At 43.1% G+C, this 17,314-nt stretch overlaps 2 protein-coding genes and 1 pseudogene across 3 annotated transcripts in view; 2 read left to right on the top strand and 1 right to left on the bottom strand.

Moving 5' to 3' along the window:
- Positions 1-5,235: 5,235 nt before the first annotated feature.
- LOC311138109 (myosin regulatory light chain 2, ventricular/cardiac muscle isoform-like) lies at positions 5,236-7,325 on the top strand (the record flags this gene model as incomplete). The annotated part of the gene is made up of 6 exons (XM_084172772.1): positions 5,236-5,322; positions 6,239-6,314; positions 6,441-6,545; positions 6,764-6,842; positions 6,939-6,987; positions 7,221-7,325. The coding sequence occupies exons 2-6, from the start codon at positions 6,251-6,253 to the stop codon at positions 7,323-7,325; spliced, it is 402 nt and encodes a 133-aa protein (XP_084028898.1). The 5' UTR covers positions 5,236-5,322; positions 6,239-6,250.
- On the bottom strand, positions 7,326-16,018 carry LOC311138829 (coiled-coil domain-containing protein 63-like; annotated as a pseudogene). The gene is made up of 8 exons: positions 15,890-16,018; positions 15,566-15,681; positions 14,467-14,640; positions 14,147-14,331; positions 13,777-13,994; positions 13,519-13,593; positions 13,170-13,362; positions 7,326-7,354 (listed from the first exon to the last, which is right to left on the bottom strand). The product of its transcript is annotated as a coiled-coil domain-containing protein 63-like (transcript).
- A 915-nt stretch (positions 16,019-16,933) lies between these two features.
- LOC311138409 (paxillin-like) overlaps positions 16,934-17,314 on the top strand; it is a 50,124-nt gene continuing 49,743 nt past the window's right edge. The window contains exon 1 of the mRNA XM_084173080.1: positions 16,934-17,089. Within this exon, the coding sequence (XP_084029206.1) occupies positions 17,077-17,089 (13 nt within the window). The 5' untranslated portion in view covers positions 16,934-17,076. The remainder of the gene's footprint in view (positions 17,090-17,314) is intronic.

Genomic DNA, 17,314 nt, shown 5'->3' with positions numbered 1-17,314 from the left:
AAGGAAGAAGCCACTGCTCCAAAACCGCCATAAAAAAAAAGCCAGACTACGGTTTGCAACTGCACATTGGGACAAAGATCGTACTTTTTGGAGAAATGTCCTCTGGTCCGATGAAACAAAAATAGAACTCTTTGGCCATAATGACCATTGTTATGTTTGGAGGAAAAAGGGGGTATCTTGCAAGCACCATCCCAACCGGGAAGCACGGGGGTGGCAGCACATGCTGTGGGGGTGCTTTGCTGCAGGAGTGACTGGTGCACTTCACAAAATAGATGGCATCATGAGGAAGGAAAATTATGTGGATATATTGAAGCAACATCTCAAGACATCAGTCAGGAAGTTAAAGCTTGGTCGCAAATGGGTCTTCCAAATGGACAATGACCCCAAGCATACTTCCAAAGTTGTGGCAAAATGGCTTAAGAACAACAAAGTCAAGGTATTGGAGTGGCCATCACAAAGCCCTGACCTCAATCCTATTGAACATTTGTGGGCAGAACTGAAAATGCGTGTGCGAGCAAGGAGGCCTACAAACCTGACTCAGTTACACCAGCTCTGTCAGGAGGAATGGGCCAAAATTCACCCAACTTATTGTGGGAAGCTTGTGGAAGGCTACCCGAAACATTTGACCCAAGAAACAATTTAAAGGCAATGCTACCAAATACTAATTGAGTGTATGTAAACTTCTGACCCACTGGGAATGTGATGAAAGAAATAAAAGCTTAAATAAATCATTCTCTCTACTATTATTCTGACATTTCACATTCTTAAAATAAAGTGGTGATCCTAACTGACCTAAGACAGGGAATTTTTACTAGGATTAAATGTCAGGAATTGTGAAAAAACTGTTTAAATGTATTTGGCTAAGGTGTATGTAAACTTCCGACTTCAACTGTTCTTTTGATTTACTTTTTCTTTATATTTATATTCAACCAAATTCAGTGTAGCACTGAAAGGTCACGTAGCAAATGCTTCTGGAACAGGTTGGCCTACATGTGCAGTAAGAAACCTTTTGCTCACTTCCTCTATATACAGAAGCACACATTTTTCGTTTTACTCAGCACCTGGGTGGGAGTGTACAGGGTTGTAAATCATATTTAATTTCATACTTGCCTATCAATTTACCATCTGCTATTAAAGACGAGGAACATGTCGCCCTGTGCTCGATATGAAGATATTGATGTCTTACAAATGCTAACAAAAGATGTACTAGCTTTCCCTGTAGAGTTTTGTCACACAATATTAAACATAACCACTGTCTTTAATTGCTGGCGTATATCCTGTGTGGCCTATGTGGAATCGTGCGAGAGAGAGATTGTGCGAGAGAGGGAGAAAGAGAGATTTTGTGTGTGTGTGGGTTGTTCATGTCCAGTGTGTTAGGGTAACAATGCACGTTTGGTATTTATAGCAGTCTGATGAATACACTAGCCTGCTTATTCACTAGCTGCCCCAGCCCCACGGTGACAATGCCATCCCATTCTAGAGCCACTGGCATGCAGAGCAGCAGCGGCTATTTGTGTCTTAAACTGGGAATAACTGAGGAGAAAGACAGCTGCCTGCCTGCCTGGCCAGGAACAATTGTTCATCTGAGAGGCGTGGGTGAGTGGCAAACAAACTTGAAATGTAATCGTCATACATGTTGCTTTAAAGTTTAGATGTAGACAGCTGTAATGTGTTTTTTGCATATCCCACTCCCCCTGAGACACCCTCAGAGAATGGGGTCACAGCCAGGTGATCAGCCATTATCAACGGCGACCCTGGAGAAATTAGGGGTAAGTGCCTTGTCGGCTCGGGCATTTGACCCACCAACCTTTCGCTTACTGGCCCAATGCTTCTAACCGCCAGGCTACCTATGTGACTTTTAGACCTCAAATAAATAAGTTACTAGAGACTCCTTCCATGCTTTGAAGGGACAGAGATTATAGCAGAAGTGACATATGCCACTAAGACATTGACTAGTTGTTAAACTCCTGGCTGAAAGTGAGAAGGATGACAATGAGGTGAAGAAGGCTTTCAGCACGTCAGGACCATTATATAGATAAGCCCCACACCCAGAAATTGTTGGGAGATTCTCCCCCTGCCCTGGCCATAACGCCATATTCACTGATTGGCACTTTAGCACTTTCCCTTTCCAGCATGACAGGACCTGACAGGAGTGGTATTGGGTGACTTGTGAACTCTAATTTACACATTGTAAGGCGCTGTTCTCTGTCTCAACAGGGTCACACTTAAGTATGTGGAACCTAGCTAATGTTGCGCTGCTGAGTTTGGAACGTGGAACTCTGGGTGCAAATTATTTTGAATAGCTTCCTTTCCTGGTCTCCTCTCGTTAAAGGGTTTGTTCACAGAAAATGCTAATTGATATGATTTTCCAACTACCTTAGCTGCTGTTTTTAAATGTGTAAAATACACACATCTATGATACAAAGTTGCATGCTCTAAAACAGAAAGACTACAGAGCTGCACAGGTGGTGTTCTGGTGTGCAGGTAGAGATTTATGTGAGGAGAGAGTTAACTAGCGATGACCGCTTGAGTAAAGTGTGGGCCCTGTAAATGGGTGATATGTATAGAAGCATGTGAGAGATGTGACTGGGCTTGCTCCACCATTAACCCAGCGTGCCAGACACACTCCTCTGACAGCAGCAAGGCAATAAATAATGGCTTAATAAGCTAATATATGTCCACGTTCCCTTTCATCTTTAAAATTATTGTTTTATTGGCCTTAAACAAACACATATTAACATGTAATGACGGCATAAGCACACATCTAACAAATTGAAGAGCATAGAGGTAGTGGTAGTAGCCTACTAGAGGTAGATAGCCTAGTAGCTGCCAAAAACCTTTTTCACAGAGCCGAATCCAGCCGAGCTGTACTGCACTGGCCTGGTTACTCATCTACCATGTTGCTGGAACGGTGATGGAAAGGACAATGTGGGAAAAATATCAGAACCATTACAGTACAGTTTGGGTCAGCATGATGGTGTGAAAAGGGTGTAGCCTGCTAGGTAATCGGGGCTATGCTTCCGCTAAAACCACAACCACTCAACAGCTAGCTCTTAGTCCCTCTAGTTTTGTCTAGAGTGCAAAGAACCTTGGCGTGACTCTGGACAACACCCTGTTGTTCTCTGCGAATATCAAAGCAGTGACTCGCTCCTGCATGTTCATGCTCTACAACATCCATAGATTACGACCCTACCTCACAGAGGAAGCGGCGCAGGTCCTAATCCAGGCACCTGTCATCTCCCGTCTGGACTACTTCAACTGTCTGTTGGCTGGGCTCCCTGCTTGTGCCATCGAACCCCTGCAACTTATCCAGAACGCTGCAGCCGGCCTGGTGTTCAACCTTCACAAGTTCTCCCATGTCACCCCGCTCGTCTGCACACTCCACTGGCTTCCAGTTCAAGCTCGCATCCACTACAGGACCATGGTACTTGCCTATGGAGCAGCAAGAGCAACTGCCCCTCCCTACCTTCAGGCTATGGTCAAATCCTACACCTCAACCCGAGTACTCCGTTCTGCCACCTCTGGTCTCTTGGCCCTCCCACCCCTATGGGAAGGCAGCTCCCACTCAGCCCAGTCAAAGCTCTTCTCTGTTTTAGCACCTCAATGGTGGAACCAGCTTCCACCTGAAGCTAGGACAGCAGAGTCCCTGCCCATTTTCCCAAAACATCTGAAACCCTACCTTCAAATAGTATCTTAAATAATCCCACAGCACACCCTCCTCACCCCACCTCCCACCTCCCAAAAAAACCTTTTGTGAACTAATACTCACACTTGACTTTTTCCCCCCTTACTAGCTCTGACTTTGCTGATAGCTACTTTATTGAAGAAAAATGTACTTACTATGACTGAGATATGTGGTTGTACCACCTAGCTATCTTAAGATGAATGCACTAACTCTAAGTCGCTCTGAATAAGAGCGTCTGTTAAATGACTAAAATGTCTACACACACACACAATTTGGGCTGTGGATTGAACGGGCATCACCTCTGCTTTGAGGTTGTGAGGCATCATCACTCACTCATATAGTCAGCAGATATTTTAAAGCAGGGTAGGAGAGAGAGGGGAATATTCCATCCTCTCTCGGGCTAGGAAAGATAGATTGAGTGATGGGTTCCTTTAAAACCCCCTAGAGTCCATCAGTTTAAGCTAGAGATATCTGGTTATGTTTTGCATTGGATGCGTCTCAATCCACCGCATCCACCAATATCACACTTCTGTCAGACCATGAGACGGTGTTTGTCAGACCATGAGACATCCTGAAAATCGGTCTTCTCATGAAACCATCTGTAGCGTCTGAACGGTTTGACCTAAAGGACAAATTCAATATTTTATCAAATTATTTTATTTTTATACCTAAAGGGGTCCTATTCCAATTCCACATGTCAGCTTAGACTTTTAAGAATTAACCTTCAGCATGCAAGGTCCAGTTATTCTAAACCACTGTTATTCCACTCTGAGAGCTGACAATGAACTTTGGGGTAGAGGGCAATCAAGATTATTCTCTGTGTGTGTGTGTGTGTGTGTGTGCGCCCCCCTGTGTGTGGGTTGTCATTTACCTGTCACTTCCTAAAGAAGGCATGGTTTATTTATATCGTCCAGTAGAATGGAGTGCATGTAGGCTACATAAGGCCAGACAAAGCACTCTCCATTGTTCAGTGGCATTTTGGGAGTCCCATTGTTCTGTTCATCACCCATCTCTTCCAGCTCCAGCTATGGTAAGTGCTTGTCCTGTTCTATGCCACTGTTTGATTTCACACTGTCAGCTATGTCAAGGGGGTGGTTGTAGAGGAAAGGGAATTATTAGTGTGACTCTCCGCTAAGTCCTTGGAGGAAGCAGATATACAGGTAGATAGATGTGTGTTTAGATCGATTGATGATGGTAGCTTGGATGATGGTGATGACAGCTGTTAGAATCAATAAAGGAATTTGTTAGATTTTATATCTATGATTTTATATCTGTTCAGTATTTCCCGTATGTTTCCTTCATACATGTAAAGTATTTTAAGTTGGGCAGGATAACGCCTTAAATCATAGTATCTAGTTTAGTTAGTTCAAGGCATGGTCCTGGCAAAAACAGTTCTATCCCAAACGTAACATTGGTATTGTGTGGATACACTGGCGCTAGTATAAATCTGGCTAGATCTGCTCCTGGAAGACCACAGTATGTGGATGCTTTTGCTCCAGCCCACCATGTTTTATGGATATACCTCTCCTTTCCACCTCTCTCCAAAGGCACCCAAGAAGGCAAAGAAGAAGTCAGCAGACTCCAACTCCAATGTGTTTTCTATTTTTGAGCAGTCTCAGATCCAGGAGTTCAAGGAGGTAAGGATCTGTCTCTCCCCTTATTACCATGAAGACAGTCCATCGATCCCACTGCACCTTTGTCTGTCTGGTTTGTTTGTCATCGTCCTAGTGCCCAACCCATTCTGCCTCTTCTGTTCAGCCTGAATCACACTATAGGACCCGAACTGTACTATGCTAGCTCAGACATTTTCTTTTCACATTGTCCTTTCAAGCACAGTTCCAGCAACTATGGTGAATGTTTAACCAGGCCGCCTAGTACAGCTCGGCTTGGCTCGGTTTGGCCCTATAGTGTGAATCGGGCATCTCTGTAAGCCTGTAGGTTTACCTGTCCCTCTGTCCATCATCTTTCATGAGTTGTCCATTGTCCACCTGTCTCTCTACCCTTGCCATGAATTCCAGGCGTGTGGTATGAGCAGTGTTGCTCTTTAAATCACGGCCAGGCATTCAGGCCATGTCATCGGTGATTATGCAGGGCTGGCGATAGAATGGGAAACATGCCCTGGCCTGGATGTCACTCTTAAACCCCAGGGAGTAACATAGTACAAATACAGTAACTAAGAATAAAGGCTTAGAAAAATGGAATGTCCAGAGATCCATGTTCCAAAGAGCATCGATGGGATCATTTTGACAAAGATTTATAGATGAATCCCTCGTCTTCTCTTTCCCATATTTCATATTTATTTAGATAGTTGGAAGGAAAGAGGGAGAAATGTGAGGGAGGAGAACCCCATATTCTGGCATGGGGATAACGTGGGGTCCGAAGTTGGCGGTGATACCAGTTGACCAAACACCGGCACATAGACTGATTTGATATGCAGAGTGGCTCCAACTGTAGCCCATGGGATTTACTGTCACTTTCCTCCCAGCACATACACACACAGACAAACTCTAGTTACTGGAGTCTCCCATTAAGTGTTAACCTCCATATTGACAGGCCTTCACCATCATGGACCAGAACAGAGATGGATTCATTGACAAAAACGACCTGAGGGACACCTTTGCTGCACTGGGTCGGTTGAAGATATATTCTATTATTTATCTATTTGATCAGTTGGGTCAGTGAGAACGTATTCCCGTTTTAAATAACGACCTGGCCTAACTAAAGAAATTGGTACTGACCCATGTCTCTGTAACAGGGCGGCTCAACGTGAAGCAGGAGGAGATAGATGAGATGCTGAAAGAGGCTTCTGGCCCCGTCAACTTCACCATCTTCCTCACCATGTTCGGGGAGAAGCTGAAAGGTGAAGTGTGCAAACAAGGGATGCGTTCAGTTGGTTAAACGTCCTGCTACATTTGGCAACAGTACTGAATGTCACTTTCTCCCAAAAGTTTACCAGATGTGTTGCCTGAATCCTAATTTGAATGGCATTTTCCCTCTGAATTTTGTATGTTGTACTCCTATATTGTCCACGTCTGCCTCCCATCAACTTAGTTCTAATATGGCGTTTTCTCTGTGTAGGCGCTGATCCAGAGGAGACTATCCTCAACGCTTTTAAAGTATTTGACCCCGAAGGAAAAGGGGTCCTGAGGAAGGACTTGTGAGTACTCGTGTGTGTGTAAACGGGTCTATAGGGTAAAGGCTTTGTGGAGATGGTTAATGTAATCCTAAACGCCTTGTTCTTGCTCCACTTCAGTGTGACAGAGATGCTGACGACACAAGCGGACAGATTTACTCCTGAAGAGGTTAGAGCCCAACCAATTTACACTAAACGCACTTTAAGCCATATACCCTACACACACAACTATCGAAATACAGCAGACAAGCCATTTTCATTAAATAACTCATAGCCACTCATAATCAGTAACACAACATAGTTCATGCATAAACATGTTGCGTGTTGCTTTGAATATGTTGTGAAGAGCATGATGTGTGCGTCAGTGATTGAGTCACAAAATCTTCTCGCTGGTTTTCTCAGATGGAACAGATGTTTGTAGCCTTCCCACCAGATGTGGCAGGAAACCTAGACTACAAAAACCTTGTGCACATCATCACACACGGAGAAGAGAAGGACCAGGAGTAACTAACTTACTCCCTGCTCCTTTAGCGTGTCTGTCAAAGAGATAGAAATAGAAGCTCTAGACTAGAGAGAATCTAGAGCTTCTATTTCTATGGTCAAAACACAGATCGGCTGACATCTATCATCTCCAGGCTCCATCCACGGTCCTGTGTGCTTGCCCCACCCACTTACCTAATCAGATCAGGTGCAGCGCCACAGTGGAAGAGGAGGAAAAGGAACAGGGGGAAACTCACTGACCTCTACCTCCTACAAAAGGCTTGACACTTTTCAACTGGCCTCCTTTTGTGATGCAATATGTTTGCCCCTCATCAGCAGTGGTTAAGGCCAGCTTTTCCCAAACTCGGTCCTCTGGACCCCAAGGGGTGCACGTTTTTGTTTTTGCCCCTAACACTACACAGCTGATTCAAATTGTCAAAGCTTGATGATTAGTTGATTATTTGAATCAGCTGTGTAGTGCTAGGGCAAAAACCACAACGGTCACCCCTTGGGATCCCGAGGACCGAGTTTGGGAAACTCTGGGTTAAGCCAACTGTCAAGCCAAATGTGTGTAAATGGTCTCCTCAGACAATGGTTGAATTCAGGCTACAGCTATTATACAATCTGATCACTGTTCAATAAATCAATTTAACTCGTGTCTTTTGTCGAAAGATCCTCCATTTGTTATTTCTTGCACCTTATGATAATACATTTAGATTTTGAAGCAGGTCCTTTGAGAGCATAACAGCTATTAGATGCTCTTTGTTTACTTGATTGACTGATGACATATTAGAACAAATGTCATCTGTTAAAAGTGACATTCTGTATCAACTCAATAAATCTAGTATATATATCTTTGGCTGTATGCTTCCCTCAATTATTCAATTAACCTCTAACAATTTGTCCAAGTTCATCACATAGCTGCTGCCGCCACCCTGTGTTGTAAATAGGCAAAACTAAAAATATATGCCTTCACGCTGTAAGGTTTCATCACTAGCATCAGAGGTTAATCACAATCAGTGTGGGTTGTAAATAGTGTGTAACAGACTTTTCCTAATACTAGCAGCCCACTATGCGAGTTTGTGAGGTTCAATTGATCTCTTCAGTGAGGAAGAGCTTTTCAAACAGTTTATAAACTGATTCAGGGTTTTTAGTTTGGTTTTGGCAACAGTCCTGCCCAGCAGCTGAGGGTATGATGGATCCCCTAAGACTAAGAGCATGGAGCCTTCTTTATTTAGAGAGGAGCCAGTGAGGTAGCAGAGATGGCGGTCTTCTGACAACATACTGGGCTTCAAGGTACAGAGGGGCCTGACACTCTGTCCAAAAATGGGGTTTGGTTTGGAAAGACAAAGCCCCGGTTTATTTTAGTGCATGTGATGACGTGACAGGGTAATGTTACACCGCATGATGCATCAAACAGGCAGACAATAAGCTGCCAGCCAATGATCCCCCTAAAGCCTGTTGTTGCTCCAATGAGCTGATGCCTGGCCATGCTGGGAGTCCTTGACACAGAGGTGCAAAGCCCTGAGTCACCCACTGTTTGTTATTTCATTGCCCAAAATGAAGCATCGTTCCTGGGGTGGTGGACTAGGGATAAGGGCCTAGATGAGCTGTGGTATTTCCACCGATAATGGGAACAAACCTGTTCAAAAGTGTGTGTGTAGGGCTGTTGTGGTGACCATATTAGTCATGACCACAGTAAAATTCCACGTGACCATTGATTAACGGTAATCTTCTTTTATGCATTCTGCACATGCTTTGGTAGTAGCCAACTTGCTAATGACCATCAGGTCCTAATGACTTGGTATTCAGCGCTCTATTGTTCCTCTAACCACTCTGACATCAATGCAAATGCAATCGAAAATCACATCAAACCCATTTCATCAATATAGTAGGCCTATAGTACTTTTAAAACTCACCTCACTTTGATGATCAATTTGAAGAAAGAAGTTAAACAGCAGTTTGAAACAATGTAAAACATGGTTGTTGTGGATGTTGTTTCAAAGCCTAACACAACGAAATGGACAGCGCTTTGTAAGGTGATGATTGATTTAAAACACCTGTGTGCATATGAGATCTTATGCATAGATTCATGAGCCAAAGCCCAGAAGAAAAACCTGAATTAAAATTATGATTGTGCCGTTATACAATAAATAGCCTACTGCATATTAGGCATGACAGAAAAACATACAACAAAACTGATTTAAGATGTCTTTGGTACATAATTGGTCTAGCCTATACTCCAAAATTAAACAAATTCTAGTAATCGCCTTTGAAGGTGGACTGTATTATTATGCATACTGGATGGACTGGTTGGTTACCTTACAGTACACTCCAAAGTTTCTATCCATGAGTCTGGGAGAAAACGTATAGCCAAGGCGATGCTGTTGGTTCATTGATTGTGCAAGGCAGGTTACATAGTGTATTTGATTTTGAATAGCCTAGTAATAGGGCATTTTTTACATTATCATAATTAATTGGGTGACATTACCTTTAGCTACAGTGCATTCGGAAAGTATTCAGACCCCTTGACTTTTTCCACATTTTGTTACGTTACAGCCTTATACTAAAATGGATTAAAAAGTTTTTTCCCCTCATCAATCTACACACAATACCTCATAAATACAAAGCAAAAACAGGTTATTCTAATAATAAAAAAACTGAAATATAACATTTACATAAGTATTCAGACCCTTTACTCAGTACTTTGTTGAAGCAGCGATTACAGCCTCGAGTCTTCTTGGGTATGACGCTACAAGCTTGGCACACCTGTATTTGGGGAGTTTCTCCCATTCTTCTCTGCAGATCCTCTCAAGCTCTGTCAGGTTGGATGGGGAGCGTCGCTGCACAGCTATTTTCAGGTCTCACCAGAGAAGTTAGATCGGGTTCAAGTCCGGGCTCTGGCTGGGCCACTCAAGGACATTCAGAAACTTGTCCCGAAGCCACTCCTACGTTGTCTTGGCTGTGTGCTTAGGGTCATTGTCCTGTTGGAAGGTGAACATTCGCCCCAGTCTGAGGTCCTGAGCGCTCTGGAGCAGGTTTTCATCAAGGATCTCTCTGTACTTTGCTCCGTTCATCTTTCCCTCGATCCTGACTAGCCTCCCAGTCCCTGCCGCTGAAAAACATCCCCACAGCATGATGCTGCCATCACCATGCTTCACCGTAAGGATGGTGCCAGGTTTCCTCCAGACGTGACGCTTGGTATTCAGGCCAAATCTTGGTTTCATCAGACCAGAGAATCTTGTTTCTCATGGTCTGAGAGTCTTTAGGTGCCCTTTGGCAAACTCCAAGCGGGCTGTCATGTGCCTTTTACTCAATGCTGCGGAAATGTTTTGGTATCCTTCCCCAGATCTGTGCCTAAACACAATCCTGTCTCGGAGCTCTACGGACAATTCCTTCGACCTCATGGCTTGGTTTTTGCTCTGACATGCACTGCCAACTGTGGGACCTTATATAGACAGGTGTGTGCCTTTCCAAATCATGTCCACTCAATTGAATTTACCACAGGTGGACTCCAATCAAGTTTTAGAAACATCTCAAGGATGATCAATGGAAACAGGATGCACCTGAGCTCAATTTCGAGTCTCATAGCAAAGGGTCTGAATACTTATGTAAATAACCTGTTTCTGCTTTGTCATTCTGGGGTATTGTGTGTAGATTGCTGAGGATTTGTAAAAATGTAATCCATTTTAGAATAAGGCTGTAACGTAACAAAATATGGAAAAAGTCAAGGGTCTGAATACTTTCCGAAGGCATTGTATACAGTGCTGTGAAAAAGTATTGGCCCCCTTTCTAATTTTCTCTACTTTTGCATATTTTTGATACTGCATGTTATCAGATCTTCAACCAAAACCTAATATTAGATAAAGGGAACCTGAGTGAACAAATAACACAACAATTACATACTTATTTCATTTATTTCATAAACCAAGGTAGGCAACACCCAATGTCCCTGTGTGAAAAAGTAATTGCCCCCTTTCACTCAATAACTGGTTGTGCCATCTTTAGCTGCAATGACCCCAACCAAATGCTTCCTGTAGTTGTTGATCAGTCTCTCACGTCGCTGTGGAGGAATTATGGCCCACTCTTCCATGCAGAACTGCTTTAACCTCTACGGGATCGGTGTCCCGTATACGGGACGGTTGAGCTAACGTACGCTAATGTGATTAGCATGACTGTTGTAAGTAACAGCAAACTTTCCAGGACATAGACATGTCTTATATGGGCAGAAAGCTTAAATTATTGTTAATTTAACTGCACTGTCCAATTTACAGTAGCTATTACAGTGAAAAAAGACCATGCTATTATTTGAGGAGAGTGCACAACAACAAAAAACGTATCACGGCCACTGGTTTGATACATTAATCTCTGAAGGTAAATAATGTACTTACATTCTGTAATCTTGCTCTGATTTGTCATCCTAAGGGTCCCAGAGATGAGATGTAGCATAGTTTTGTTTGATAAAATCAATTTTTATATTCAAATGTAGGAACTGGGTTCTACAGTTTGACCCCTGCTGTCTCTGGCTCCACACCCACCCCGCCCAGCCATCTAGATGTGTGAAAGTTAGTGTATAAGATAATGATCCATCATGTATGACATTCCTGGGAGTGCGTAAACTTACATTTTGTATTACCATATCATTTTTGTATGTTCTCTATAGTTATGTACTTGACCAATTGACCAATTCGGCACATTTGGGCAGACTTGATACAAAATAGTCCAGTATTGCAATGCTTCACTGGATCAATCTGAAACTTTGCACACACACTGCTGCCATTAGGTGTCCAGAATCTAAATTGCGCCTAAACTGCAATATTATATTGTGGCCTTTCTATGGGTCCCATTATGTCTGGCGAATACCAAACACTGCATTCCACAGTAAGAACCTCATACCAAATCAAATCAAATTTTATTGGCCACATGCGCTGAATACAACAGGTGCAGACATTACAGTGAAATGCTTACGTACAGCCCTTAACCAACAGTGCATTTATTTTTAATAAAAAAGTAGAATAAAACAACAAAAAAGTGTTGAGGAAAAAAAGAGCAGAAGTAAAATAAATTAAAGTAAAATAACAGTAGGAAGAGCAGAAGTAAAATAAAATAACAGTAGGATGGTCAAGCATAGTGGTGGTAGTGTGATGGTTTGGGGATGCTTTCAGATGTTGTGGCAGGACTTGAAACGAGCAGTTCATGCTTGAAAACCCACAAATGTCACTGGGTTAAAGCAGTTCTGCATGCAAGAGTGGGCCAAAATTCCTCCACAGCGATGTGAGAGACTGATCAACAACTTCAGCAAGCATTTGGTTGCAGTCATTGCAGCTAAAGGTGGCACAACCAGTTATTGAGTGTAAGGGGCAATCACTTTTTCACACAGGGGAACTGGGTGTAGCATAACTTTATTACTTAAATAAATAAAATAAGTATCTTTTTTTTCTTATTATTTGTCAAATCGGGTTCCCTTTATCTAATATTAGGTTTTGGTTTAAGATCTGATAACGTCCAGTATCAAAAATATGCAAAAATAGAGAAAATCATAAAGGGGGCAAATATTTTTTCACGGCACTGTATGTGTCCCTCATTCTAGAAGTCTGGTTAGTTCCACATGTTCCACCTTTGCTTTGCCTATGTGAGCTATTGTGTGAGTGTTACATATACTGCCAATTTGGTTGCACTTTATTTGACGGTACAGAAATGACCAGGTATTTACTTAGAAATGACATAGTAAAATGGTAATTACACAGTAATAGCTTATAAATATCTTGTTAGGGAATCTTTCTTTGGGATTCATTAAAATCTTTGTTCTTAGAGCTTTAGCATTACCAGCCGGCTGAGAGAGAGAGGGGTTGTCCAACAATGTCCACCTACTGATAAACTGGGTGACGTTGTCATCAGTGACCTGAGAGCTGCAGCCCAGCTTGCCAGTGATAGGAGCAGGGTTACACTTCATATTTTCAAACAGGTGGGCGATGGCCGTCTTCTGCTGGTCCAAGAACTTCAGAACCACAGTCTACTGGCTCTCCAGATTATTGGCCAGGCCACGACGCTGTTCCAGTTCTCCCTGAGAGGGACCAAAGACAAAAAGGAAACGAGATGTAGGGGAGAGAAACTGATTGGCATGGTCGGGGAAAACAGACAGATAAATGCACAAGGAAGCATCAGCAGACCCATTAGAGCTGTGTTAAGTTGTGCACAGTCAAACTTCCAAAAACCTTACCTCCAGCTCCTTGAGCTGGCCCTCCCACTGTTGATCATACTGCTTGTTCTCCAGCTCAAAGCGCAGGATCTCAGTCTGTGGTGGAGAGAGCAGGAGAACACAGTCATACTGTATAGCCACAGCTAGAGCCATTACAATACTAACAGTATAGAGGGGTGGGGGAAAAAATATATCATTTAGATGTTTTCTTTGAACTTGTCTAGTTTAACAAGTTTACAACACATGAACTCCCATCCTGTGTGTGTGTGTGTGTTAGACCCTGAGCTTGTTGATGCGGTCCTTCAGCATGGTGCTATTGTTGTTCAGCTCGTTGATGTAGTTGAAGTAAACAAAGCTCTTCTCCTCGTTCTCCACAAAATTCCTGCCAATCTGACGCAGGTCGCTGTCGCCGCCCACCTTCACGAGCAGCCGGTGCACCGTCTGGTACGTCTCAAGACTCTCTCCTCCCATTCGCTCACGCTGAGCCTACTTGGTCTCTGCACCAATGACAAAACACTGCCATGAAGCATTGATCAATAAGGCTGATGTAGCTCAAGAAGGGGCGGCTCTAGCCTCTATGCTAAACAATCAAACATTTAATGAACAACTGTAGGATTTATAATGCTAAGCATGATATTCTAGAACGTACTTCTCTTTTTGGCCTCTTCGTCCTCACCCATGGGGGCGCTCTCCTAGAACTTCTTTACCATGAAGCTGCGGAGTTTGATCTCGTGATCGATGACCCTCTTCAGCTCAGTCATCTCAGTGTGGCAGAGGGATGTGTCCTTCTTGCTACGCTCCCTCACAGATAGCATGTGAGCCAGGGCCTCGGACCTAGAACACACACACAGCCCACATTTCTTAGCTGGGCAGGCACAAGAAAAGGCTTCTCCACACCACAAACACACAACAAACAGACACTTAATCAAAACATAAGACGCACACACAGACAGTGTTTGTGGCTCTGACCTCTGGTCGTAGGCGAGGACAGACTTCTCCACGAGGTTTTCCATGAAGTTGTGCTGGGACAGCAGCTCTCTGCTCAGATGCTGGTATATATGGGCTAAGGTGCATCTCTGGCGCTGCAAGTGGTCAATCTCATCACGCAACGAGTGGTTCCTGGTGAGCAGCTTGTCAAAGCTTCTAATAGCCTGCAAGACCACAGGATAAGAACAATATAGAAAGGATGCTCAAATCCCATCACACATTGCAAACCAGTTGGGCCGATGAGGAACATAACACACTTGAGGAATTTAACATACTACACAGAACATTACAAACTGGCTCTTTTTAGAACAACTTCGAACGCGGAACGCCTCTCGGCCAATCAGATTTGACCATTTAATAATCAACATTACATACTGGCTAGGCTACATCTTGCATAGAATCCTTTTGATGTTCAGTATTGATTCATAGCAGAGAGCGAAGAGGAAGTGAGACATCCACTCTCTATTTTTTTCTGTTTCAATGGAAGTCAATGACCGAAGTAGACCAGACCCAGCTGCTATCTTATTGGTGTCTATGGGAGAGCCGCCCCCTTAATTAGACAGGAATTTACAATTTGTTTCAATGGTGAACGACCTTAATTTATCTTTCTTCATAGCCAACACAACAAATAAATGGTTAGTGTGATTGTGTGAGTGTGTAATGGATGTAGGTTTATGTGATTGTGTGAGTGCGTAATGGATGTAGGTTTATGTGTTTGTGTGTGTGTGAGTGTGTAATGGATGTAGGTTTATGTGATTGTGTGAGTGTGTAATGGATGTAGGTTTGTGTGAGTGCGTAATGGATGTAGGTTTATGTGATTGTGTGAGTGCGTAATGGATGTAGGTTTATGTGATTGTGTGAGTGCGTAATGGATGTAGGTTTATGTGATTGTGTGAGTGCGTAATGGATGTAGGTTTATGTGATTGTGTGAGTGCGTAATGGATGTAGGTTTATGTGATTGTGTGAGTGCGTAATGGATGTAGGTTTATGTGATTGTGTGAGTGCGTAATGGATGTAGGTTTATGTGATTGTGTGAGTGCGTAATGGATGTAGGTTTATGTGATTGTGTGGTGATGATGACTGCAGCATCTGTTTGACGTGGTCCTCCATGATGCGGATGTGTTTCCTCTGTGAAGGGGTCTCCTCAGGGTGTGGATCCTACCCCCCCATCTCCTTCTTCCTCTGCATCTCCTTCATCTGAGGAAGAGGAATATTAGCATGTAAAAAAGTATTTATCCTAGCCTGGCACCCAGATCGGTTTGTGCTGCCTTCCCTACTCCTATATAACCATAGGTCATTTTCATGCCAAGCAGATCTGGGACCAGGCTATCATTGTCCATCCCACTGACTGATCTGAGAGAGCTTTAGCAAGTAATTTAGCAACAGTCATTCTGATTGGTCTTACCTTGGTGTCCAGACAGCCAAGGTGTTCCTTCTGTTTCCGGATGGCAACCAGGTAACTGTCATTGTCCACGAGGAGTCGCTGGTATTGCTCATGAAGGTTTTCCTTCTTTCTCTGAATATTTTTGGACATAATTCTGGCCTGTCTGTGACATTATTGTATAAATAATCAAATGGTAAATAATCAAATGGTAGTCTGTTTCAAAGGCTTGATCAAGCCATACAACATGCCTAAATCAATGACAGGCAAATCAATGACAGGCCTATCAATGACAGGCCTAAATCAATGACAGGCCTATCAGGCTACAACAAACCATTTTTCAGATGAGATAGCACTACTCACCAGTGTAGGCCACCTAGCCTTCAACTTTTTTGTTGGTGAATAATTGTTTTAACTTATCTCACTGTTAATAAGTATTTCACCAATGTATTCTCGTTTTTTTTCTTTCTAAATTTGAGTAACCTACTGGTAAATTATTTGCGCTATAAAATGTAATGGAATCATGTTAGTCTGGGTCTTGTGCTAGCGAGGATCGAAAATAAAGATATTCAGGAGATTTTAGAACACTTTTTTAAAATTCTTAAATCATTCCGCGATGATCACTTTGGACGCATTGCCAATTGTTCAATCATAAACGTTCATCAGCGTTATAAAGATTGTCGTAAATGGCTCAACATAAGATCGGGTTGATTTATTATTTAGGCCAGGGTTTCCCAGCCTACATGGACGAAATGCCTACAATAAACAGAAATAGACATTGGTTGGAAATTGTAATTGTGTGCGTGTCATTTATCTTCTTACCAAATATTGAGCTTCCCTCAGCCGAAACCAAGTGGCGGGGCTGCCATTTCGCTGAAAAACTAATCCCATATTATAGCTTTAATCACAACATCCCTAGTTCGCCCACTGGCGCTAGATGGCAGACTATCGCTAAAAGTTTAAATGCACCAGCCTACTGGTAAAACTTGGAGGCTCCAGGTGGGGGCGAGCTGCGTGTCCCCATGACTGCATTTGTCTCCTCATCGAGTGTAGCAGGCAGCAGCTAAATTGAAAACTTATTTGCTGCATTCAGATCTCTGGAATTTCTGTGTAGAAGCCAGAGCGTAGACATAGATCAGAGCTACCAACAATCGAATCAAAGGACAACCGTCCCGGTTTGCAGTGTAGAACCGACTCCTGCTGCTACCACCATGGATGATTTAGGTAAATTCGTTTGTTATTATTTCCTAGCTAGAGCTATCGAATTGTTTCCCATATTTTCTTACTGCCAGATTACCTGGATATCGCTCATTCCTCGGCGCACAACAAGTCTGTTAATAGCTATAGCACAGGACAACAGATGTCGCTAACGTTATAGCCAGTTGTTACCCACCCGTAGCTAGCCTATAACACAGCGTGGGAATCTGCAGGTTGGAGGCCCGCTGTGGT

Source organism: Coregonus lavaretus (assembly GCF_964263955.1).
Source record: "Coregonus lavaretus genome assembly, chromosome: 12".
In the NCBI taxonomy this organism is placed as follows: domain Eukaryota; kingdom Metazoa; phylum Chordata; class Actinopteri; order Salmoniformes; family Salmonidae; genus Coregonus; species Coregonus lavaretus.
This window is presented reverse-complemented; position numbering and strand designations above follow the sequence as displayed.